General features: G+C 41.9%; 1 protein-coding gene across 1 annotated transcript; it reads right to left on the bottom strand.

Moving 5' to 3' along the window:
* Positions 1-1,804: 1,804 nt before the first annotated feature.
* On the bottom strand, positions 1,805-25,227 carry LOC133355985 (signal transducing adapter molecule 1-like). The gene is made up of 14 exons (XM_061573458.1): positions 25,037-25,227; positions 20,452-20,536; positions 17,358-17,433; positions 16,488-16,583; positions 14,875-15,021; positions 14,563-14,656; positions 13,333-13,594; positions 12,009-12,103; positions 10,824-10,903; positions 9,717-9,804; positions 8,799-8,853; positions 6,629-6,785; positions 6,048-6,196; positions 1,805-4,756 (listed from the first exon to the last, which is right to left on the bottom strand). The coding sequence occupies exons 1-14, from the start codon at positions 25,077-25,079 to the stop codon at positions 4,477-4,479; spliced, it is 1,707 nt and encodes a 568-aa protein (XP_061429442.1). The 5' UTR covers positions 25,080-25,227; the 3' UTR covers positions 1,805-4,476.
* Between the last annotated feature and the right edge of the window lie 1,771 nt (positions 25,228-26,998).

The raw sequence follows: 26,998 nt of genomic DNA, 5'->3' as shown, positions 1-26,998 counted from the left end.
TAGATGTTTTACAAATGAAACTTTCTACATTATCAACAGTGCAAACATTTCATTTGCAATCCTGGCGATGAAACATTTCCTCGGGTAATTTAAGAAAGAAAAACACCATGTAGATTTTTTTTACAAATGGAACTGAAAACGTTACCAACAGCGTGAGAATGTGCATTTGCCTGAATGCGTGTCATGGAAACTTCGTAACGAGAAACTTCGCAATTATTTGAAGAGTGTACGGTTTCCTGATGTTGATGCTCCAAAATTGCCAACCATGGGCATATTAATGGTACGTTTATGCACAATTCATTTCCAGCCGTATCCCCAAGTCACATTTAGAGTACAAAAGATGAGTCCCCATATTTCTTATGGATTGTTGTTAGCAAGCATTTCTTACGCCTGGCCACAGTGCATGAAGGTAAAGTGTAGCCAGCGCCACACTAATCCACCTTTGTCTCCCCAGTGATGACATTTACCCACCACACTCGGCGCTTAAGGCTTAGTTAACATTTGACGGGAGGTCTAGAACAAGTTTAGGTTTTCAACTTGCCTCTGATGTTATCTTTGGCCGTAAATGAAACTCTGATCACGGATTCGTGGAACACTGTGGTAACCATTGTAATACCACACAAATAATCCCCAAACTGAGTGTAGAACAGTTGGGGTACGACTGTCAATGGCCACCTATTAAGGCTGGTGCAGTATACATAGGGGTGGTTGCTGCCAGTACCACGTGCTCCACCACCTGTTTTCTGCATTGCTGCTGATATTCACTTTACACCAATAAGAGGTTGTTTGGGTAAGATCGCGTAAATGTGTCGTTAAACCCGCCACAGCCAATTAGTCATGTTTGTCATGTAAACGTTTTTCCTAGTGCGAAGTTTCGCCGTACTCGAATTGTAAATGCTTTGGGTTTACTCTCCAACACACCGGTGTGCTGAACTAGTAACTAATTGGCATCTTTGTTTTACGTGACAATCCTTACTAATTGGCTGTGGGTGGTGGCGGATTTAACGACATATTTATATTTACGTGATCTAACCCAAAAAAACCTCTTATGGATAGCACGAGGACCTACATGTTAAATGTCGCATTTAATGCAGTTATTTTCATTTTATTATTTTTATTTTTCATCTACATGACTTTACCGAAAGAACCAAAGAGTATGGATCCTTACAGTCATGAAAACTTCAAATCTATAATGTTGCACCAAGTTTACATATTTAAGAGTTGGCCTAGCAGATTCCCTTTTTGGTTAAGGTAAAGATTTCAGGAACCTCCCCCTCAGCAGAGCCTGTCACTGGCCATAATTCAAGATCCTCTCTGCTAGGCCAACGGGCATACATGCACAACACCAATGACATTTGCTCCTGGTGTCGTGCATCACAGCCAGGAACCGAAACTGGGCGGCGAGAGATCGTAATTGGGTCTTCGCGGCCTCTCACACATGCATGCGTAACACATTTGGGTGAATACAGGTGTACCACAGTTGGTTTCAGACAAATCTCACCCAGCTTTAAGGGCTATCATTTGTTAATGCATTGCATGACTGTCATGCAGCGAACCATTCCTTGAGGGTAGTAAGAAGCACCACATCGTTGTGGGTGATAGGCGCCGATTGAAGCGATTTCAGAAGTAGTTTTGTGGTGTCCTCTTTCCGGACTGTTCCCTGACACGAGGCCCTGCCGATTGAAGGAGTTGCATGTGATCGGTATTTTTCATCCTGTGATTTCGCTTTACAGAGCGCAAAAGGAACACGAATGGCGAGTCCCCAAACTAAAAACCAGCTAAAAACAAATACGCAAAATTCTGTTCACACTTCAAAATGTTGCCTTTAATAATAAAATACAGTATAAACATACAACAAAATAGGTAACGACCTTACATACAATATCATTTTACAACAAAACTGTTTTATTATATTTAACATATTATTCTTTAAATATGAAAACCATAAAATCCATACAAGCATACTGTTGCAGACCATTGTGTGTAGTAAATGTATACATTCTGGCTCCATCGCACATAAAATAGACATTTAACTTACACAACATTTTTATTATATTTCTTATGCTTTGAGTTATGCTTTCCAAAAGGAATAGAAACACTAGACAAAAAAAAAGCCGGAAGAAAATTACAAACAAAACAAACTTGCATTTACGTGCGCAAAACAGTGTCCTTCAAGTACTTTTACTGTTTATCTTTGTAATTTAAACTGTGGATGTGTCAATGATGTTGCACAAACGTTGGGTTGTAGCTATAAGTCAGGAACATACGAGAACTTGCCATTTGGATTGACTCAACTTTTCACGTGCTTTCCATCCTGCTAGGTAGAATAAAAAGCGCACCACTTTCTTGGGAAGTGACCAAAAAAATGAAACACCCTGACCTCTTGGAAGTTCTCACCTGGTTCAACAAATCAACCTGAAACCAATATCAATAAAACGCCAAGCCAGAGGCCGGCAACCAGAATAACAGGAATAGCCATTTGTATTTGATTTCAGTAAAAAAAACAATCTATATTTCAAGAGCCGCAATGGGAGACGGTGGTCATAAATGACGTCACGAAGCAGTCCTTAAAGAGCCGCATGCGGCTCTGGACCCCTCCTCCCCTACTCCAGCGCTGGCTCTAAGCAGCCAACAGAGAGATTAGCAAGGCTCAACACTCATACGCCATACGCGTATGGCATATATTTACGTTTGGCTATCAGCTAATGCCATCATCGACTCAAAGAACACTGTTTTTAAAGTACGCCGTCAATGCCAAGCCATCAAACGTTACATTGGACCCAATGACAAGAATTAGTTAATGCACCCAACCACCTACCTCCTGCTTTGGGGAATCCATATTCCGAGAAGCAATTTGTTACGCCATAAATGTCACCGCTAAGTTGACAGACGCAAATTCTTGCAAACAAATGCCAATGCCAGATTAATAATCATCAGTTCTTGCTAAATTAATTCATTCTTAAATACATTTCTGCTCATATAAAAAAAGACAAGGCAACATGAACCACATACAGTTTAAACTCCGTGTACCGTGATATTTATTTACATATTTTACTGCAACAGTCGTTTTTTTTTCAGGACAGGATATAACAACTATAGTTGTCATTTAAGCAGTTTTTTTGTTATCATTATTTAAATATAGTGTAGACAATTTATAAAACAATTATATGAAAATTATTGAATGTTTTTTTTCAGCAGTAACTACACCAAAATATCAGTCACAACACCCATGCCAAAAGTGACTTATTGGAAATGGCTATGCAAAAACAGTAGCGAGTTACTGGAATGAGTTGTGCCAATAAAAATAAATAAATCAGAAAATAGGGCAGCTGTACAGAACTTTATTGTTGGTACGTTTTTTTGTCAAATTATATTGTAATTAAATGCCCTCTGATGTGATCGTTGATATAAATCCCATACAAATTTCACATTGTAGTTAAAGGTAAGGTTAATAATGCAAAAGGAATCAAAACAGGATGTTTAAAAAGTAACGGATTAACTACAAAATCATTGCAGTCTTGGATCACATCTTAGCAACCGCTTGTCTTCGAATTCCAGTTCTCATTCCACACCAACTTCTACTTTGTTCTGGTTGCCGAGATTACGTCATGAAATATATGCCAGCCAAGGGTAGCCACGTGTAGCCTTGAATTCAGCACGGCAACAGTAAAAGGCCGGCAGATCTACTAACGACACCATCACGCGCTTGACTCCCAATGCGCTGGGATGTGGAGGTGGCCAGTATATGACAGTACAACAAGCGGGATACTGACCTCCAGAGTTGCTCCTTTGTATGCAAGTGTGTTGTCCGAGTACCATAGTTTTGTCCAAAAACAAACACGTTTTGCCAAAACACCCCAATACAGGACCCTCAAACTAAAATAATCTCGTGAGCCAGAGGCATTTCAAGATAAATTTTCTCCACAGTCAAATGAGTGCAGGGTGGTGATCATCGGTGTTGGCAGCTCTGAGCAGTGGTAGAAATCCTAGATCATATAGTATGAGCCAGATCAATTTTTTTTTAAGATTCTTGTAATTAATCAGGTCCTACACCTTTGCATGCGATTGTCAATTGTTAATGTATCCTGGCCAAAAGAGAATAGAGTTTGATAAACCCAGTCCCAGGCAATGAAATATTAAAATATCAAGCTAATGGAGTATTTAATCAATTTTTTGGGACAATTTATAATGGACTCCATAATCTGGCTGGGTGCCAATGCTCACAAATGCATAACGTAATTATATGAGGCTATACAAGTTCAAATCTTTCTTGGGGGTCGACTAAGACCATCGTTTATCCGGCTTAAATAAAATGAGTAGCATTTTTGTGGGAAGTCAACGATACTTCACTTCCACCATGGGAATTTGTAATTTTAAACGTGGGCTTTGGGCCACCAACAGAGACGAGTGATGTCGTATTGCTTGAGTAGGGAGACACTCTTGACTCTTGCCTTAGCACCTGTATATGAGACACGCTTACAGCAAAGGCTGGTGCATGTGTTGGGCCTGTGCATGAATAAGCGGTTGTGCAGACACATAACCTGGGTTCACAGACACTTGATTGTGCACCTGGTATCCTGGATATTGCTGTTGCTGCTGCTGTGGCGGATATCCAGAAGGCTGCTGTTGGCTAGCAAAGGCTGGTGGCATCGGAGGCGTCCCGTACGGATGCGAGGGAGCGTAGCTTGCCGCCTGCCCGGCCATTGCCGGTAGAGATGCGTACTGCATTGCAGGTGGCATGGAGCCGACACCAATGCTGTAATGAAATATCAGCATAAACCCTGTTAATGAGAATAACCAGCATTTCTATGCTCAAATGAGTGGTTGAGCAGTACATGCGTTTGCCGCTTGTTGCAGAGATTCATGTAAATAATTCATCGGCCGCCCTGATTAATGCCACGTATATCAATTATTAAAATACTACACGCCATCCACTTTCACAGTGCACGTTAAAGATCCCATGACCTCAATCGGCAAGAGCAGGCCATTGTGTGCCGACCTCATGGCTGAAATTAGCCAAATTAGAAAATTAGCCGCAAATTACTCAATGGGAATATACACGGCAATAACCCCCCCCCCCCCGCCCCACCCTGTGACCCCCCTCTGGGAAAAAAAGTTCTGAAACTCAAGTGAGGCTTTCCTGGTCAAACACGCAAAATAATCACAATAATAATGTGCATCTCGTTTTTCGTCAATCCAATGCTGGATGAGGGCCTCTCCACGCCTCGTGGACCATGAGGGATATTGTGGGGGGAGTGCAAAACTTTTGCTGCACTGCCCTCTACTGCCCACAACGTATATTCAACTTTTTTGAACCTGGGGGTCACCCATCAAAGCACTTAACTCGACTAAACCCTCCTTAGCATTCCGAGATCAGATGCGAATGGGTGTATTCTGGGTGATTTGGTCAACGACTAAGTGGTACTCCGCTCTCTTGGCAGTCCTGAGTCAGCAAGCAGGAGCAATTCCACATTCCTATGGAGGGGGGCTGTCTCTCCGTATTAAGGCCAATGTTTACAAAGCAAAATATGGTTCGGCTGTACCAGGGGATACCCATATTAAATCCATGTAAAATACAAACAAGGCAAACATAGCCCAGTTTAGTTTTACAGACTGTAGGGGCAAGTGCTGTTGTCGAACGACTATTATGACCGATACTGAACATGAGTGGATGGTGTGGCCAGCGGCAAAACCTGCCTGCCTGGTCACTATTGTCTCCCCAGTACTTCTGTTTACACACCACTCCAGCTACCCATTGACATCTGAGTTTACTTAAAGGAGGGCCCACCTGGGAATTTAATCAGGTCACCAGGATGGCAGTGCAATGGTGCGCATGAACTGCTGCGCCACCAATCTTCACGTAAACATACAGCATATACTCACGCAAAAACACACCCAAACCCATGGTAAATCCCCTGTTGAATAAAGGCCTCCCCCTAAGTGGCAACCATGTCTTGTGATCCTTCGATATAATTGCATACTTAGATACACATCCTTCATTTTTGTACTTTGAACTTCGTAGCCAACACCGCTAATCCATAACACACCTGGGGTTAGTTGTGTGCTGTGGGGGCGGCTGGACATGATGAGGTGCAGTCGGGAATTGTGGCAGTGAGTTCAAGGGGGCCGGCTGTTCATTGGGGGGCACGTAGCCTTGCGGGGGTGCATAGTGAGGCCCGCTTGGCCCAGCATAACCCTGCAAAAAGTGCAAATGTGCGCACACACATACACACGAGTGTGCATGCACACATACAAGCATGGAATACAAACGCAGGCACGTAGACGAACACAGCATACATACACAAGCCCGCATACATAACAAGAGCTGATATTCACCATTAAGTGGCTATGATGCCACCATAACACGATTGCCAGACGAGGCTAGGTGGACTTAGAATCCATATACAGTGGCGTTGCCTACTAGCAGTCAGTCAAATGACAGAGCCAGATGTTACAAGTTTGCACACACGCCACCTGGGCTCTTCCCCATTGCGTCAACTTGCTGCGTTTTATTCATCCGACACTCAGCCCATTGTTGCTCGTGTCCTGGATAAAGGAGATTAGTTTTACCTTATAGCGAGTATAGCATTGGTAATAGCCATGCACCGAGGTGGTTGAATAGGCATACCTGTGACCCTGAGGCAGATTGCTGGCCAGGGTAGTACTGATGCTCGGTGTGCACCTTGGAGTAGGGGCAGTAGTAATGAGTCTCCTTCATCAGCCGATTGTACAAGCTAATGGCGTCGCCAAGGTTTGCATTCATCTCCGAGAGCTCCGAGTGCTTCCTGTTTGCATGAGCGCGAGTGAGGGACAATGGAGATGCAGGGAGGGAGCAGTGAGGCCGGTAGAACTGACAGCAGATGCTTGCGGCTCAGTGTGCCCTTCTTATAGTCTTACGGCTACGTCCGCACACACACTTAAGTCATTTGCCCACTGGACCACACGAGACTTAGATGGTGGATGCCGGTAATGCAGCAGACTTGGAGGCAGGGTTGGTGAATCATGCAGAGAATATCACACGCATGACTATGAGGTGGAAAGTAGTTGATAGCATAACTAGGGTTTCTAACCTCTCTGTATTTTTTTTTGTATGTGGGTCTATCAATACGAGGATTGGCTAAACAGCAACATATATCAGAATCACTTTTCGTGCTGAAAAAAAACCCCACATTTTTACAGGGAGTGGCCTTTCCAATACAATCTAGTAAATCAAAGCATTTATTTTAGTTAGCCTGAAATCAAAACGTAAAAACTACTCTGGTTTTCTTGATTGCTTGCACAGACCCTCCTGGTTAACACAGGTTTAGAAGGCAAATAGTGTGAAAGTAGCAAAAACACATTTTACAAAAAGGATGTGGACAATCTGTGCATTTGTTTTCAGTGTTATGCACAGGTTTGTATGGAATGTGTTTTTTTTTCTTGGACACTCTCATTCTCTCATGCGCGAAAATATCCAAGTGTGAAATTAGCCAAAAATCCAAATGCAGGACACTCATGAAAATGGAGGATACCCATGAAAAAAAAAACGAATCTTGATTCTCAGCGAAAACTTCCCAGAGGAATACAACTATTTACTATTAACATCACAAGATGTTAATAGACGGTGCTGTCGATAGCGCTCGACCGAAAATCACAAGATCATGGGCGAAATGCCTGATGAGTGGTTGACTCGGACCACGAATTTGTTAAAAGCCAGAGTGACTATCTGACGCAGACACCGACCATCAACGTGAGAATGTGGCTCAGGGGGAACTAATGAAGGCGAGCACTGCCCCACACTACTTTACCGTATCACGTCACGTTGACCCTGTTATTGTACAGGGAGTCAATTTCTGGCAAGTGGATTCCAGGTCATGGTGAAGACGTATGGTCCTCTGGCAGGTGTCAATGATCGAGGCATGTTTACATGCAACATATCCAGCAGTATCAACAAATGAAGCAAAATTATAGTTTGCAGAGATTGAAGTTTCCATCTTAAAAAGTGTTATCTTTGCACATTTTGTCTTAATAGACAAATAATATATATTTTAAATACTGCCCATTCTCCACATTGCAAATTTGAGTTATTTTAGCAGCTTCATAAAACCTTAGGCAGAAGGGTAAATCGTTTTATTTTTCTCACAAAGCATCCCAAGTGAATTCACACAAAATAAATCCAATAATGCCACTCACTGACCTACCTAGGTTAACCTATCAATCACATTTACACAGCGAGTCTTGCTACATCTGTCATAAAACATGTAATTTATGTGGCGAACATTCGAATACATTTTGATCACCATTGGAGGCGAGGCTCTAAGAAAAGCTGTCTCGGGTGTGGACCAATCAATTTCAAGGACAGTGCATACATTATCAGAGTTGTGTTTTTTGTTTGCATTCCGACCGCAGGTATTGTGGTCAATGCAAACATGACTAATTGTATAAAAGGTGTCAGTTTTATTGCCAGATAAAAGGGTAAAAAAACAATTATCACATTTTGATCAATGAGAGTTATCTGAAATCCACTCTTCTGCTTCTCATATCTCCTGCCTGTGATGCTGAAGACTGCGAGAATTTTGAGTGGGATTGCGACGGCTGCGTCAAAGCACTAATCTTGTGCCACCTATGGGGGGGGGGGGGCCTGGTTTCAAATGTGCATTTGGGTCATTCATTAGGTTCTCAAGTGTGGCGAGTTGTGCAATAAGTAAAATTAACTTTTCTTCATCCTCATGAGACGACTGATAGAACCGGGATGTAATGCTTCTGTATGTTTAACCACCTGCAAGTACAGTGCATGAGCATCGGACATCTGACGTTACCTGTCTATTTCTTCCAACTTCTGGTCAATCAACGGCCCCATCTGGTGGCAAGATTCTGTGAACAGCAACATATGCGAGGCACACATGATGCTTTACTCATAACTTCAGCCAGGAATCACTGGCTTGTTTAAAGTCAATTCCATATCCTTCACTTAAGCAGGTGACGAAGCCTGTACATTGATTGCTCTTTTAAATAACATAACGGTAAACTTCGATTTAAAGCTTTCGTGACTGCAGGGATTCATATTCTTGGTTCTTTTGGTAAAGTCACGGAGAAGGGAAATAATAAAAAAAATACAAATAAAACTATAAAATTCTCACGACGTTTCGATTGCAACACAAGCAATCATCATCAGGTGTGAAAACCACAGCAAGAAAATGTTCTTGCTGTGAAAACATCGTGAGAATTGTATTTTATTATTTTATTATTTCCCTTCTACGTGACTTTACCGAAAGAACCAATAATATGATGGTAAATGTTATTAAGTAAAAACTGTTCTTATATCAAAATGTTTAGAGACAAAAGTATCTTCCTGCCCAAATTAGTCTGCTGATCTTCAACAGCAACTCTGAGATAGCAGAAATTCAACATTCCTATGGCAGGGACCTGTATTATCAACTCCAGAGAAACAATTGGCGAACTTGACTCCCGACCAGAATTTGAACTCACAACCTTCAGATTGCGAGTCAAGCACTTGATCCCCATCACCCATGCAGATACATTTGCTTTTACGAAAGTTTAGTTTGTGGGTAAAACTTTTAAAAAATTGCATCTGGCCTATAACAGAGGAACATTACGGTATACTCAGTAATGACCACTGGCAGAAGTTACGAGGCAGCTACAACAATCTAAACATGTATTTAGTATCATAATAATGCTACTGGCGTTGTACTATCGTGACTATAATTCGGAGGAACCTTCAAGACGTAGTAGTTCTGCAGACTCAGGACGATCATCTTTGGGATCCAGGCTTTGCAACATGTGCAGCACGTGATCCATGCGCTCCTGTACACAAAAACATCCCGCGGTCAGACTGTGTTGGGGTTCAGTTCTGCTGTGCCAGCATCTAGAGGCATGTGCGGCTATAATATTGAACGGGGAGCCCACTTTGACTTGATTGTGACATGTTAAATTCAAAGTTTATTTCTGTTAAAACAAGCAATGTGGAATGGTGCAATCTCCATCCGTGGCCCTGCAGCAGTGTTAGAAATTATCTACCCCAGTGGTGTGGCAGTCTCCATAGGATGGCTGCTATTAAATTAGACTAACCCCAGGAAAAGTCAGAAATAATGCAACAAATCTAGTCATTATAACTATTATTATGAACATTTTTTTTTAAATCCAGGAATTCCTGACCAAATACCAAACTCTTTTCCAGGAAGGCTTTGCCAAGTTTTTTGTTACAGCAGCGGTGATAATTGCTATGCGTTTCCCAATTAAGTAATTTTTGGAGTAATCTTGGACCATGACGCGAAAACACACAATGGCCTTCTCTTCTTTTAATAAGGTTATGGGATCTCCGATGTCAACTTTGAGGCATGGTTCATTTCGCGCGTATATCATGGTTCATACATCCACAGTACTCACCAGTGAAACGATGTACTCGAATTGTAAATGTTGTAGGTTTACTCTCCAAGGCACCAGTGTGCTCAAGCTGTAACTAATTAGCACATTTTGTTTACGTGACAAACCTTACTAATTGGCTATGTCGGGTGGTTTGGGTTTAACGACACATTTATATTTACGCAATATAACCCAAAAAAAACTCGATTATGGATATTCGTCATAAAAGCCTACTCCCATGTGTTAAACATCCACAGGATTAATGAGGGCACCCCTGCCGAATTCGAACCACGAACCTCTGCAATAAGTGGCAAACGCGCTACTGCTGGGCCACGTCACCTTGCACTGCTTCGGTACACTCGTTGTGCTGGTGAATTTGCAAAGGATCAAATGTGGCAGGGTGAATTTTAGATATGAAGCTCACTTGCGAGCCACCGTCTGGCCGGTGTGTGCACCTTCACCTCATTAATAGACAGGGGTTCTGGGTCAGGTTCGGCAGTGGGAACTTCCTCTGGTTCTTCCCTGATCTCGTACCTTCGCACTGCACACATAAAACCCACACAGCCATTCAAAAAGACAAATGTCCTTTAGTTATCCAGGACATCCTTGCTGACTTTAAATACACTTTGAGGGTCCTGCTGTGGAGGAAACAACTGCCCAGGTTAAATCTACACAAATGTGGGAATAGGTCTTATAGGTAAAAACCTACCTACTGTACTGTATTCTAAGTCATAGCTTTCGACGGTCACTGCATCGCGCGCTTCCAGATGCGCCTCTGCGGCCATCTGGAACGCTCTTCCTTCCGATACTAGGAAGCCACTGGAGCTATGCTCTTTTAAACATAGATTGAAAACTAATTTATTTAGAACTGCTTTTTGTGATTAGTTTGTTGGCCTTCCCCCGCACCTCCGATTAGCACAGCTGGCGACGTACGGTGCAAAAAAAGTTCAACATACACAGATACATAGCTTCAGGTGGGGCGTTTCAAGCATGTGGCGATCTCTGCGTGATCTACAAACCCTCCCTTCGAAGCGTTGGATTACAGGCATGGGCGGTGTAATACTAGCTTCGGCATGTCTCGCCATTACGGCTGTGTCCAAAGTTGTCGTCAGATTGTTGCAATAGATTAATTACGAGTGGCGTGCTAGGCCTACTCTCTTTGCCTTGTCTAAACATGTTCTTTTGTGCCCTCCCTAGTATTCAATCAATGTCTATTTATTTTTCGACTTGCATATAGCAGTGAGGCAACAATTGGCAAGGTGATTCTTGTCTAACATTAAACATTTTTGCTCAATGTCCAAGCCAGCTGATGCCCTTTCAAAATAATCTAGCGTTTTTGATAGGGGGGGATTTGTTTTGTAGAATTTTGGGGTATTCCTCATCCATTTACTACTTTTTGTTACAATGGGAATGATTGACAGACATTCTTAAATAAATCAATATTAGTATGATGTTGAGGGTGGTAAATTTGATGATTATGAATTGTTACATTTATATATAGTTAAATGTTGATTATAGATGATGATGTTCAAACACCAAACACAGATGATTTGATTACAAGCGTCAATTACAGAAGCTCATGTCGATGATGATGTCAACGATGATGACAGTGTTAATTGTTGATGATCATGAAGGACAAAATTTACCACTCTCTGGTTCTGCGGTGAGATCAGCCGTCACAAAGTTGGAGGGAAACAACCCGAGGCCACTCTCTGTCTCGCCTTTCCACCAGTTGGCATCGCTACACACAGACCAAACCACAACAGGGCTTTAGTGAGAATCCTATTTATATAGTATCTTATGTTACCACTCAACTACCTGGCTGTGTGGTGCAGTGGGTTAAAGTGCCTCAAGATCAGCAGTGGAGTTGATGCAACTCCAATGCTCATTTGAGCAGGGTGACACATTTATTTCAACATCATAACTTAATGGATGATTCTTGCGTTTGATATCAGGCCTCCCAGTAACAATAATTATAAAAAGGCCCACCCATTAAGTTAAAACCGATCCAGAGCTGTGACATTTTAACAAAAACATTTTTTGGGGAAATATTAATCCATCTTCATACATGATGTATTGTGGGAGTCACTCTTCGCAAGTCTATGCAGCCGAGTGCGCAGATGAGAATTAAACAATCCGTAAAAAGACAGCACACAATCCTGTAGCGGGGTAAGGTGGCACTAATTTCATATTTAAACAAACAGATGTCAATTGACACATTGATATCGATGAATATTGCTTTATCATCCAGGTGAAATGTTCACAATTCCTAGTTGTCTCACTAGGAATATCATAGGAGAGGCTAAGCAACTTGGAAATAGCAAATGGCAAGAAAGCATTGTCGACAAACAGGAAGAGGAGGTTGCAGTAAGTGGGGCACATTCATTTTAAAGGTAGACAGGCTTCTGAGACAGGCATTGGAGTGACACTCCAAGGTCAGCAACCAGGAAGACTGAAATGCAGTTGTGGTCTTGATACTGTATAAGAGCACACCTTAGAGGTAATGTGTTTGCAGTGCAACAGTGGACGCATAACCATGCGATGGTGAGTTGACTTAACATCAATGGCATTGATTTGAACTTATTTTTTTATTTTTTCTCCCATATAAATATTCCAATTGTGAAACTGTACCCATGTCATGGGACAGATACATTTCCATTCACAACTCTCGCAACTAGCAGTGATAGCATAATATAAGTACTTCCGAAATCACTTCAATAGGCCGCAATATGCACACATGGAGGGTACAGCCTTTAAAGCTGAATAATACCATTTTTTTGGAGGGTCATTCATCACCAGGTTGAGTGAATTGACTCACTCTGCTTGAGAACACAGTTTAATAATGTGGCTACCCTAATTTGAAGTGTCAGTTCGTAGTTATAATCTGGCATTACCCATCCCCTGAACGACCGAGTGAACTTAATTGTTTTAAAGTATTTTTTATTTATAAAAAACAATGGCTGTCTGTACCTGTCATCCAGCACAGTCAAGATTTCTCCAGCCCTGAAGGTCAGCTCATTATCTTCGGCTGCTTCGAAGTCGTACAAGGCGCGCACTTTACGCACTACACCGCTCGGTGCTCCGAGCGGGATGGATGTCATTACAGCCTGTGGGTACAGGCTCGGTGGGGAGGCGAGCGACGGGCCGACTGACGAGGTGGTGGAAGAGGAGGAGCCTCCAACACCGGACAATGAAGGATACTGCTTTTGCTCCTTGATAGAAAGCTCGATGGCTAAAAGAGGGGGAGGGAGAGACATGAGAAACAGAATTGCACAAACGAGTCAACGTGTCTCTGTGTTTGAATGAGCACGGTGGCGAGATGTTAAATACCTCCCCTGTTATACAGGAGTCATGGGTTCGATCCCAACCCTGACTCCTGTATATTTGGAGTTGGAAAGTTTTCCCCATGGTCGCGTGTATTTTTCTCCAGGTCCTCCAGTTTTCCCCCCCACATTTAGAAACATGTGTTTAAGAGTATTTGGCTGCAATACATTTCCACATGATAAGCCACTTTGTTGAGCTATCATTTGTGGCCAGGTCGCTTCTGAAAATGGCTATAGAGGCTGAGTGGGCCTTACCTGATAAAATACGTTTTTTTTTACGAGGTTGTGCTCAGCTACAGCTCTACCATAAGGCAGCAGTTGAGATTCCACACTTTCATGCCTGTGGCCAGTCTCTCCATAGAATATGCAGTGTTTATATAAATTTGTCTTGTTCCCAATTATATAATTGTGCTAGAGGCATAGCGAGACGAATATGTCCATTCTGAACTTTCACAGATAGCAGGGCATCACCCAATGTTTGAGAACAACCTTTTGGAAGGTGATATGACAGATCTGCTTATGATTTAGTTGTATTGCATCTTAGCTATACCTGTAGCTAAATTAATGATGAAGCAGTAGTAATTTTACCAGACCTGGTAGGAATGATGGGCCAAATCAGTCTCGTACCATAATTGCAACTTATAACCTTCTGATTATGAGTCAAGGCCTCGAAACACATTATATATTTTACATGTTGTGCATGCTTTTAAAATGTGTATGTTGCCTGCCACTGACACACATTTGTCTATTATGTCGAACAATGCCATGGGGTCTTTAGTGTCCTCTACACCTTTTGTTTTGTAACTACTAATCAAGTGGATGTTAATGAGGAGGCAGTTGATAATTGATGGATGTATGATGATGACTATACACAAACCTTTTGCAAGATCATCTTCCTCCTTTGACCTGACCACACCTTTTGAAGGCTCCTTTGCAGGGGATCCAAAGCCAGCCTTAGCAGCCTCCATCTCCTGTGTAATCACAAGCACGTCACATTATACAGATCATTGATAGCAGCCAGGCCAGCTCATCAGCAGGCGACAGTGATGATGATAATGATGACCATGTTCACAATGATGGACTGATTAGATGATGATATAAGCAATTGAGATGCAAATGATAATAGCAATAAGTTGACTACAATAACAATACAAGAAACAACACGCACAAGCTGTCAATGTGCCTGTACCTTTGAGCCAAGGGCCGGAAACTCAATTTCCTTATCCTTTAGATTCTTGATGATGAAGAAGAGGAGACACATCTGGGAGTCATTCTTAAACTTCTCCCACCACTCCACCAGCATTGCCTTTAATCGATCGCACACCTTCGGATGTGCCTGCAATCACAACCAATAATCAAAGCATAACCCAACATTTACCTGCAATTTTATTTAAATGAATTCATATTCAGGTGCAGCCTTGGTGGAATGGTCAGCACACCGCCCGTGCAATCCAGAGGTCACTGCTTTGATTTGATCTCCTGGCGCGGCAGGTGAAAGAGCGGTAACGTTTCTTAAATTCCCCAGCCTCTATCCACTCAACAGTATAAACGAGTACAAAACATTCGTGACTGCAGGGATTCATATTCTTGGTTCTTTCGGTAAAGTCACGTAGAAGGGAAATAATAAAAAAATATAAAAAAATCCTCACGACGATTCGATTGCAACACAAGCAATCATCATCAGGTGTGAAAACCACAAGGCCTAGCAGTAGTTGCGTTCGTCACTTGTTGTAGAGTTTTCAAATACAGCAGCCGCCTTGACTGTTACTGCGAGTTTGATAACCATAACAATGCGATCCATCTGCTTCACAGGAGACGGATATTAAAGATCCCTGGCATAATTCGCACTGTGCCATCGGCAGGGTCCAAAGTTGTAAAAAAGAAATTACCCGCAAATTAATCCATTGGGATTATACATTCCTGGTCTCTTGAATTCTCACCTGGTTACACTAAATAATCTATATTCAAAAAAAATGTTTTACCATCATCTGGCTGAGTAGCACTGCTCAACTTGCAATCAGACAGGGAGTTTATTCAAATTCCATTTGTGAGTTGCTGCTGTCCATTATCCATCCATGGAGCAAGAAGACATTGACAAGCTATTTAACCAACAGAGAACATCTACTGAGATTCTATTTCTCTTTTTTTTAAGCTGTCAAACCACAGTTAGTTTAGGGCACTCTTAAACATTTCCAATTAAGTATATCCTTGCTCGGCAAGTGTGCGGTGTCAATTATGACCACTGGAGGTTCTGAGCCAGTGTTGAAAACTTTGATCCCTATGGCAGTGGGTGTAATGTTTTCACAGGATAAACACGGTTGGATATCTTTAGAGTGGGATGTAAACTTGGGGGCACACTGGCTTTGGTGTCTATGTTACAAATTAATCCTTTCCCGTTCCCGTGATGTACGTGTACGTCATTAGTTTTTCTTCCGATTCCGTTCCGATGACTTATGTGTACATAATGAAAACGAAACCGGAAGAAAAACTAAAATAAAATAACATTATCAGTATCGAGGCTCCCACCAGGCCATGCGGGAGGGCGTGTAGCACAGTTTGATGTCAGCTATCATTGAGTGCGGTTGTGTCGCTACAGTTCTCTGCGGTGAATACAATGTCTTTAAACACAACGGCGCTACGGCTCTCTAAATTAATTAAACGCTGAGCCACTTGCACGTGCCAAGATTCAGAGGTGAACAGGACCCACCCTGCAACTTGGGGACATCTCGGAACGTGAAAGGGTTAAGGTTGTTATGTTTCTCAATGTGTCATTGGTATGTGGTGTGATGCAGCATCACTCACCTTCTCCAGAACCTTCGTGACTTCATCGGAGAATTCCTTCGAGCAAATCTGCACTTGGAAGGGCTTCCCACAACTTGACACACAAGCCTCCAGCAGCTGCAACATTGAAATTAACGACATTATAACGAGTCTCAATGGAATCATCTAAATCAAATGTAATTATTACCACCAACACAATCATCTTCATTAGTTCGACCCGGCCCTAATGTGTGGTCAATTATTCAGCAAAAAAATTATTACACTATTGTGGACTATTACTCAGGCCACGTTTTCAAACATTGGCAGTCCTCACAATCTGCCTCCCGAATGAAGGAAACGCCCTCCAAGCCATGCGCAGGGTGGTGGCAAATAATAATGCCAATAACCGATGTGGTACATTTTTTGTTCAGTTATTGATGCGTTTAATATAAGCATGGGCCAGGTAAAACTACTTGGGTTAGCATAAATGTGTATTGTAATTTTCCAGTATTTTAGCACAAAAATGGCCAGGAAGTTAAACAAAGCGAGAGATGTAATGAGGGACGAGCCTTGGCCTGACAGACCCCAGAGTTGACGCTGCTATAAGCATGAAGTACAGCTTCAGGAGGAGCTCAGGGGCCAAGGTCCCAAGCCCTCATGGGTTCAGCACAATGCCAGCACTACATTACCCAGGTTCCCACTGGCTGTGGAAATCAGGTACTGGTATCCAGTCTCCTTCATCCTGCACACATGGCCTACCCATCACAGCCTACAATGCCATGTTCTATTCAAAACATTAAAGTTGCTTACCCGACACTATCCTGCCATGAACATCTTATCGCATGCCATATGCACCTATAGTCAAATAATCTGGCTTTTTGTAAATCTAGCTACACCATTGATTATACTCACTGTCAGAGAATGCATAGCCACCAAAGGAACCTTGTGCTGTACTCTCTTCATGATTGCCATTAAGCAGTCTTTGGACCTGCAAGCATTACACAGGTGAAAAATATATAGAACATGTGTTCTCATGAAGTACAAAAGTAATAGCTGTTGCTTTGCACCTATTCTGCTAGGTTATGTGAAAAAATTGCAAAATTTAATCTGAATGGACTCATTCATTTGTACCTGATGATGGTTGCTTGTGTTGCAATCGAAACGTCGTATTCTATTATTATTGAATTTGATTTATTTTTATGTGACTTAAAAAAAGAACCAAAGAGTAATTCCTGCAGTCACTGAAAGCTTCGAATCTAGTTTGAACCACCTCCACGGGGAGGGTTTGTCGTGCTTGTTTGTTCCACACTTAACTTCTAATTTAGCAATCTTTGGAAGAACGTAATCAACCAGGCTATGCGTTAACTGTGTGCTAACCGACTCTCTGTGTTGCATTGCATTACACTTCCTAATTTGACTAAATTTGCCTTCTACCGTGCTTGTTTACAAGTCCATTCTCTCCTCCGGCTGCTATGGGCAGGAATTCCACACAACGCTCCGTGCTTGTTTGTTTAGAAGTCCAGTGTCCAGCTCGTCCGTCCCATATGGGCAGTAATTCCACACAACTCCCCCTCTGCCCCCCCCCCCCCTGTCTCTCTCTATTTAAGGCCTCGACACAGAGACGTTGTCTTTCTGTGTGCCTATGTGTGTGTGTGTGTGTCTCTCTGTTTGTCTCTGTGTGAGTCTCTCTCTGCTTGTGTCTGTCTGTGTGTCTCCGTGTCTATGTTTTGTCTATCTCTCAAAATTTAGCAATCTTTTGAAGGACGTAATCAACCAGGTGGGGTGTTGACTCTTGTTGGCCGACTCTGTGTTGTATTGCATTATATTTCCAAGTTTACTATGTTTGTTTTCTCATAAATTTGTACCTGATGATGGTTGCTTGTGTTGCAGTCGAAACGTCGTATTCTATTATTATTTTATTTCTTTCTACGTGACTTTACCGAAAGGACCAAAGAGTAGGGCTCGAACATGGATAAAATAAAGCACATTCAACTTAATTTTAAATCTTGATTTGAAGTTTTGGTGACTGCAGGAATCCACACTCTTTGGTTCCTTTTGCTAAAGTCACGTAGGTAGAAAAAAGAAATAATCAATCACGACGTTTCGATCGCAACACAAGCAATCGTCATCTGGCAGAAAGACACAGCAGCAGAACTGCCGAACAAGAAAGGGCTGTTGCAACCAGAGTTTACATACAGGTTTGAGGTGGGTGTCACCCAAGGGCAAGTAGGTGGGGTCCGAGATGGAAATGAGTCCCGTCACGGTGCTCATTTTTAAATCCTTTATATTAAGTTCACTTGCTTGCTTGCTTAGGACCGTGCAAATCTTTCAGTCGTTTTTTAACCCACTTCCCGTGATCCAATCAAGCTGACATTTTCCACACAGACTCGTTGTGCGTGACAATTAATGTTCGTGAAAAAAAAAATCCAAAATTTTACACTTTTTAGGCAAAAATGTTTTATTTTACATATATTCAAATAGAACTCATTCATGGCTTTGGCTGAACGTCACAGTGTAGGAGCCCAGAGCGTGACACCTCCACAGGCCCTGGCGGAGTAGCGCAGTTGGTAGCGCCCTCGCTTCCCATGCCAAAAGTTGCGGGATCGATCCCCGCGTCCTCCACAGGCGAATATATTTTTAAATCCTTTATTAAATCCTTTATATTAAGTTCGCTTGCTTGCTTGCGCGCTTACGACCGTGCAAATCTTTCGGTCGTTTTTTAACCCACTTACCGTGATCCAATCGAGCTGACATTTTGCACACAGACTCGTTATGCGAGACAATGAATGTTCATGAATTTTTTTTTCAAAATTTTACACTGTTTAGGGAAAACAAATTAAATATTTAATTACCAATTGCTTAATGGTGGCATGCAATCATCTGACCCATAGGTGGCATCCATCTCAAACCAGAGGACGAGAGGACTCTAGCCGCCACGCATATAAAGGATTTAGAGTGAAAAACTTTGTTTTTACGGGTTATACTTATTAAATCCTTTATATTAAGTTCGCTTGCGTGCTTGCTTGCTTACGACCGTGCAAACCTTTCGGTCGTTTTTTAACCCACTTCCCGTGATCCAATCGATCTGACATTTAGCACACAGACTCGTTATGCGAGACAATTAATGTTCGTGAAATTTTTTTTCCAAAATTTTACACTGTTTAGGGAAAACAAATTAAATATTTAATTACCAATTGTTTAATACTGCAGACAATCATCTGACCCATAGGTGGCAGCCATCTCAAGCCAGAGGACGAGAGGACTCTAGCCACCACGCATATAAAGGATTTAGAGTGAAAAACTTTGTTTTTACAGGTTATACTTATTCCCATTGTGCTCGTTAGCATTTGCATGCCAATCCTCCTTTGGCGTGGCTGTTGTCCGTGCACACGGCAACGGGACTCCTTTCCATCACGGACCCCGTCTACTTTGCCCTTGGGTGACACCCACCTCAAACCTGTAGATCACCTCTGGTTGCGACAGCCCTTTCTTGTTCTGCTGCTGTGTCTTTTTGCCTGTTGACGATTGCTTGTGTTGCGATAGAAACGCCGTGATTTAATATTTATTTTTTCTACCTACGTGACTTTAGCAAAATAACCAAAGAGTATTAATTTTAAATGTTGTAAATAAGTAAAAGTCCAATTGTTTCTCTTCTCCAGTGAGCAGTGCTCATGTCCAATGACGGCTCTGAGCCAGTAGAGGAAACTCCACATTCCTATGGAATGCGGCCATACAATTGCTCTGAAGACAGGTCATCACTTTAAATGTCGACTCATTATATAATTTTCGATTATAAGGCAGAGTTATTGATGATGGTGATTAATGTTTGTGATTTCCCACCAAGTTGTATTAATTTAATGGACCTTGGAAGGCATGTGAGATGACTATCATCATCATTGCCATAGGCAATCCGATGCTGGATGAAGGCCTCCCCAAGCCTCCGCCATCTCTCACGATCCTGCGATGTAATATGTGACATGATTAAAAATGGTAAAATGTAAGTTACCCATTGGGAGATGCTTCAACTTGACTGCAGATGTCTGTGATTAGAGACCAGTCTTCGGTTGAGTTGCTTTCACTAGTTGCTCGTTCTGTATATGAACAAGATACACACAGAAAATGTACACAAGAGGACAAAGATCTCTCAATTTACCTTAAAAAGCAAAGCAGCAAGTGCCCTTAGCAAGCACCTATTAAGGCCAGTAAGGCACAATGAGGGGTTGGTGTGGCAAGTGTAATAATGCTGGTCACTTGTGTCCTGAACACTGCACCAAATTTAAGGTTAAATGGACTAGAACAGAAGAACAGTTTCAGACAACCGTTGCTACGAATGTATATGGCTGGGAATCGAACCCAGGTAATCAGGATAGTAACGCAGTACATAAACTACTGTAAATGTATAATCTCTGGACATACACACCCGAGCACACAGCAGGCAGCAACATTAAGTAGCAGTTATGTGACCAATGAGCACTTTGTGCCAAGTTCGGTGCACTGTGAGACCATTTGGAGTGGCAAAAACTTGAGTTTACATGACATAAAACGTTGCTATGAGTAAACATGACACAGCTTCAAGCGCCCAATAAAAAATCATGGTGTAGAGATGCACAGATGGTACATTTACCAGTCCTCTGTTCGGTGACCCCAAAACATACACAAACATTCACCAATAGCTATATACTCTTCGGAAAAGCGTCGTTGGAACACCTATCAAGGCCTGGAATGATATAAGAGGGGTAGGTGTGGCCCCAATCCCACACCTGACCACCATTCTCTCTCCAGTGCTAATGTTTATACACCACACAAAATATTAACTTAATGATGAGTGGACCCAGGTAAGGCCCAGGACAATTTCATGTACTTTCCATTGATATTAGCCATTTGCGGAAATCAAACTCGGGCCGACGGGTTTGTGGTGCATTAATCGCTACAAGTAATGCTTTCTCTCTAAACCACATAACAGACAGACATACCACAATTATCATAATAAGGATATCATAACCATGATATTGGTTAGTAGCGCTTGGTGTTACGTTCACCAAAATGTGTTAAAATCTGTGTTACAAACGCAGGACAACTTAAACCCATTGTGAAAACCCACAGATCAAATCTGTTAGGCACTTAAGGAGCACAGTGCAAACATTGGGCATACTGTAATGGCCGGGGTATAATGACTCACCTCTATAATTAGCGTTTTAGAGGCAGAATTGGGTGGAACAAGCGGTGGCTATACAAGGTTACCTAAAGAGATGACATGCAACTTGTCTGCGAAGATTTCAAAATGTTATCTCCTTATTGTATGGGTTTTCACCAGGTACACTATCGTTTTCTTTCCCCTGCAAAACGTTTGGTTAAATATCCCAATTTAGGACCCTTCCGAAGAAGTATTGAGACATAATGAGGCTTTGCTAAACCAATACAAAACATATTACATTACAGCAATAATACTATTGGTACACAATGTTCCACTGTTAAATATAGAGCTACAGGTTGTGGAGTATTTGTATAATGTACACAATTATATATGGCCAATATAGTGTACAAAATCAACATAAGTAATATAAAAAAACGTTTTCAAAAACACGCTTTCATGAAATGTACCCTACTAGTAATTGAAGAACTCCACGACTCCAGGAAGTGGCCCCGAAGCTTGCCATAACAGAAGGGACCGTGGTCAATTACAGCCAACATCAGTTTACCGTGGACAATAAGACCCAAGCTGAAACATAACATCTAAAAAAGATTGTTTAAAAATATTTGTTATTTTTTTATGATATAATATAGTATTGTCATCAGTATGACATAAGTATACCAAGTTTGCAGTCGATACCACATTGGAAAGTGGGTTAAAATTGAGTTACAAGATTTGAAGATACGACAACAACGACAGAGTGAGTTAAATAAAAGCGTGTAATTAAGTCTAAAAACGTAAAGGTGCAGCCCTGCAATTACTTGCTCACACCACTACTGGCTGAAAGGCCTCCCCCTAGGGGGAGCTCGAGAGAGCCCCCTTTGGAGGCTACTTTGGCCTACTCTTCCATGCGCTGCTTAGGCGACGTGAAAGATGGGGGGAGTACCCACACGTTTCCCCACTGCACGCAACCTGTCTAATCAACATCTTCTTTCGTATGGTTGCAGAGCAACAACTACAATTTGACATTGAGGTGGTTAAGCCAGATAGGGCATTTGTGGATCAGGCATTGCCATCGTGATATGTTGTAGAGTCTGTTCTGGATGACCACAGTCGCCCAATAGAGAGTTTTTAGTTTCATTTTATGCATCAGGTATCTGCATCTGCCATGGTTTGTGCGGATGTGGTTTAGGGTGGACCATGAGCTTCGTGGAAGAACCAAACCCAGGCGGATCTTCTGTTGCGTCTTTCACAAGGTGGCCGAGTTCTTTTGAACTCCACTCAGCTTTCCTAATCGACCACCTGTGACGAACCCATTTATCCTGCTGGGTGGACAGAGGCAGTGGGGGGGGATTAAGAAACTTTTCCATTGTTTCAAAAGCCGTTGAAAAGGGCCTAATAGTTAATCGGATTCCTCCAGTATAAATAAGATTCTGATTCTGCATCGAACTGGTGACTGCAAGTCCGGTGTGATAACCATTAGACCACGGCAGCATGCTTAACATTTAAATGCAGATGTATTCAGAAAATTTACAATTCCTTACACCAAAATAAAACATTAACTATACGTTGATGTTTGATTCAACAAGGTCCTAGTTACGCCTTATGAAAGCAAGGGAATTACCCAACTGTATATTTTAAAAACTCAACATAACTCGTGTAACTGTAACCTGATTCAACAAATACTATTTAACAACGATTTCTTAAATATTTGCAAAACATTAGTTCCTTCTTTACATTTCGAAGTATTCCATGACAAATCATGACGCTTCAATCCAGTTTAAATTGCTAAAAACTGTATCGAATATCCATATTGTTTTTAAAACGTAACTCCCTAGGGTAAAATTACATCTTCTTCCCTGTATAGTACTCGGTTCTCCTTTAAAATACACATCCACATCATCATGGTGATGTGTGGGTGTCAAAAAAGAATAGGCTATCTTCAATTGATGTGCTATGTAAAGGATTAACTTTTGAAATGTTGGCCAATCCAGTCAGTTCCCCAGGTCTCCAATTAAATATACAATAGACTTCACAATCTCAATGTGGTTTCACCTGGTTAATGCACAATGTTACAATACTGTAATCCATTACCGAAAAGTGTCATTATTTGACGAGTGAATTATTAAGGTCCGTTCCTTGCATCGTTCCCAGTTCTCCCCTGCAACCATATTACAGTACATTTGGCAATATTTTAATGGTTTAAAATAGTTAAATTATAGGAAATCAAAGTTGTCGTTATCTAAGAGTATCATTTTGTGGACCATTTAGGGTTCATTGTTTGCACCCCTCGAAATAAAGGATAACATTATCTCATTTGACAACTTAACTCGCAAAGCATTACCTCTATCCCTTTAAAATCCCACTTCTGGTAATGTTTTGAACCCGCCCCTAGTGGGCATCCGTGAAAAGAGCTTCATAGCTCAACGGATCCCTCCAGGAGAACTCAACATTCTCATTCTGATACCGCCTCTCTCAATCACAAAGTCAACCTCAAAATAAAAGCTGGACATTTGTATGCAAGCAATCTACTAGTGCTAGCGTTAAGAAAAAAACGCCACTTTTTTCAAATGTTCTTGCTGTGGTTTTCACACCTGATGATGATGATTGCTTGTGTTGCAATCGAAACGTCGTGATAATTGTATTGTTTTTATTATTTCCCTTCTACGTGACTTCACCGAAAGAACCAAGAATATAAAGCTACACCGTCTCATGCCTCGAGCATTACACGTCTCTCTTCTTGACCCTGAAACAAGCGGTGGAAAATCCACATTCCCACACAGCATTGGCCATCATTATCAAACACTGTTAATCCACTATTGGATGAGGGCCTTACCTACCCGCCTGAGATGAAATAATCCACGTCCTCTGGTTTACAATGCTCGTACGTGTAGAGGTGAACTTAGTGGTGTTTCCAGATCCAACGAGCAGTGGTGGAAATTCCACATTCCCTCGTCGAAGCGCATCATTTGCACAAGATAATAAACGAGCTATCAATGTACATTGTGTTTCACAGGCCTTGTATAATCCGCTGGTGGGGGGCAAAAGGCCTTAACCGTGGTGAGTGTCTGGTCATGCTTCACCGCGCTGGTCAGCGATGGGTTGGTAAAGTGTGTGAGCAACAACCGGACCGATCTCGATATTACTCGCCACCGATGTTATACCGTGGTCGTGAATGAATGCAGTGGGACGAACCACTGCGCCACCGATCCGACACCAGATGTCCATGGTGTGGCAATGACGTTACACATGAAAGAGACTTTGGTGGTGGGGGTAACACCATTGTGTTCCGCGTCCACGGTCGTGGTGAACACCTTACGCCTACCCTGGCGACGTAAACTCGCATTTACATTGCGCAAGTTGTACGTTAATTACAGATTTGCGAATTGTTCAAAATGCGAGTACAGTGCGAGCGCGGTACAGTGCTTCGTGTTGTGATGAGGAAGAGAGCGGCACTCACCCACGTCGCCGTCGAACGGGTTGGTGGGCGAGAAGAGCGGCATCTTAGCAATCTAAATTATTGAACAACAACAACAAGTTGGGTCGACGATAGCGAGAGACGTTGGAACAGCAGCAACGACGACGACGGAGGCGACGAGGCGGAGAGAGAATTGGTGGCTGCGTGTCGGCGGGGATACCCGGGAGGTGTGACGTCACGGCGCACGTGACGTCACCACAGTCAGCTGACGGGAGGCGGCGGCATTTAATTAAATATTTATTGATCACACGCAATGATGGGGCAATCGTCGCTTTTAAATCAGCCGGTTCTAAACCTTTTTTTCTTTGGAATGCTTGTTGCAATTTTGTTTTGTTTCAACCCACCACCCACCCGCCCCCATCAAACATGGTTGGTATCTGAGAAATTCTTATTAAATAATTATTGATTACACACAAACGGGGCAATGATGGGGCAATCGTGGCTTTTAAATCAGCCGGTTCTAAACCCTTTTTTTAATGTTTGTTGCAATGTTTTTGTTTCAACCGACCCCCCCCCCCCCAAACATGGTTGGTATCTGAGAAATTCTTATTAAATAATTATTGATCACACACAAACGGGGCAATGATGGGGCAATCGTCGCTTTTAAATCAGTCGGTTCTAAACCCTTTTTCTTTAAATGCTTGTTGCAATTTTGTTTTTGTTTAAACCGACAACCCCACCCGCCCCACCAAACATGGTTGGTATCTGAGAAAAATAATGGTACGAATAATAAACGTTAATATTTTAATCAATTGTTCATTTTATCCTCATACCTGTCAACTCCTTATCGATGCCCTACCTTGTTACAGACCAATTCGGGACCTTATTGGTCACCCCGTGCCCTTATAGATCTCAACGTTCATCCTACAAAGTCCCATCACAAGGGAGAAACACAAACAAATAGACAAAACATGTTTTTTTGTTGCCCGTATTGAAACGGCTGTACGCCGTATGGACCTGAAAAACGCAACTTCCCTGTACAAGAATACTGGTCAACCGTATGGGTTGACAGGTATTGTTACGAGCAATTAGTTTAGGTTACCACATGGATTTAAATGTTATCGTAGTTATTTATATTGCCACATTCATACATGATTGTTCACCAATGACTCATGTATGTATTATATAATTCCACACAATGTATTAATCGCCTCATTGTGAACCACTGGCTTACAGCATACAAATAACTCACATTCCCCAGTAAAAATGTGTGGCCCGGAAATAAACTATATACAATGGTATAATAGGCGACATTTCAGGCAAAGGCCCAACTTCACAGCACACGCAGAGTGGCCTGAGAGAGTGGTTAATAAGTGGCACTTGTTTTAAAATGTTTTATGATGTACACATTTTAAATTGGCATATACAGTAGTTGGATAATTGCTGACGCTCTAAACATTTAACTTCTTTTAATGAAGACAAAAATTATAGGCAAGCATATTTTAATCCGATGCTGAAAATTCTACATTCGTATGGCGAGTACCAGTGCACCCATATGATGAAAGAGTACTAATTTTATGGACCTTATTATGCTCATGTGATTGGGTCAATCTTGATCAATATATTTATTTTGATTCAAGGCTGGGAGCTCTTTTTGGATATAAGCGACAATTTCAATTGTGTTATAGCAATTATTTACATAATACACAATTATATATATTACGTATTCAGCTTACATAACATTGCAACGTGGTGCTTTCATAACTGTTGCCAGTGGAGCTGGGATATAAACGAGTACACTATAGGATTTAAGTAATCGATTGTCCACTCCCTCACCTGGATGTATACAGGATGTCGTCAGTTCGATCACCGACCCTGACCTCTGTATATTTGGAGTTTGCATGTCTCTCTTCCCTTGGTCGCGTGGATTCATCTCCGGGTCCTCCAGTTTTTCCCTCCATATTTAGAAGCATGATGCAATTCATTTCCACGTGATAAGCCACT

Source organism: Lethenteron reissneri, chromosome 7 (genome assembly GCF_015708825.2).
Source record: "Lethenteron reissneri isolate LAM-NWPU_2019-01 chromosome 7, ASM1570882v1, whole genome shotgun sequence".
NCBI classification, from domain to species: domain Eukaryota; kingdom Metazoa; phylum Chordata; class Hyperoartia; order Petromyzontiformes; family Petromyzontidae; genus Lethenteron; species Lethenteron reissneri.
The sequence above is the reverse complement of the archived record's forward strand: the minus strand, read 5'-3'. Positions and strand labels throughout refer to the sequence as shown.

Excerpts from the sequence above, each read along its gene's own strand:
- LOC133355985 (XM_061573458.1), bottom strand. The coding sequence starts at position 25,079 with ATGCCGCTCTTCTCGCCCACCAACCCGTTCGACGGCGACGTGG. Across the intron at positions 17,434-20,451 it reads GTTGAAGCATCTCCCAATGG|GTCCAAAGACTGCTTAATGG; the intron begins GTAACTTACATT and ends TAATGCTTGCAG. Across the intron at positions 15,022-16,487 it reads TCACGAAGGTTCTGGAGAAG|GCACATCCGAAGGTGTGCGA; the intron begins GTGAGTGATGCT and ends TTGTGATTGCAG.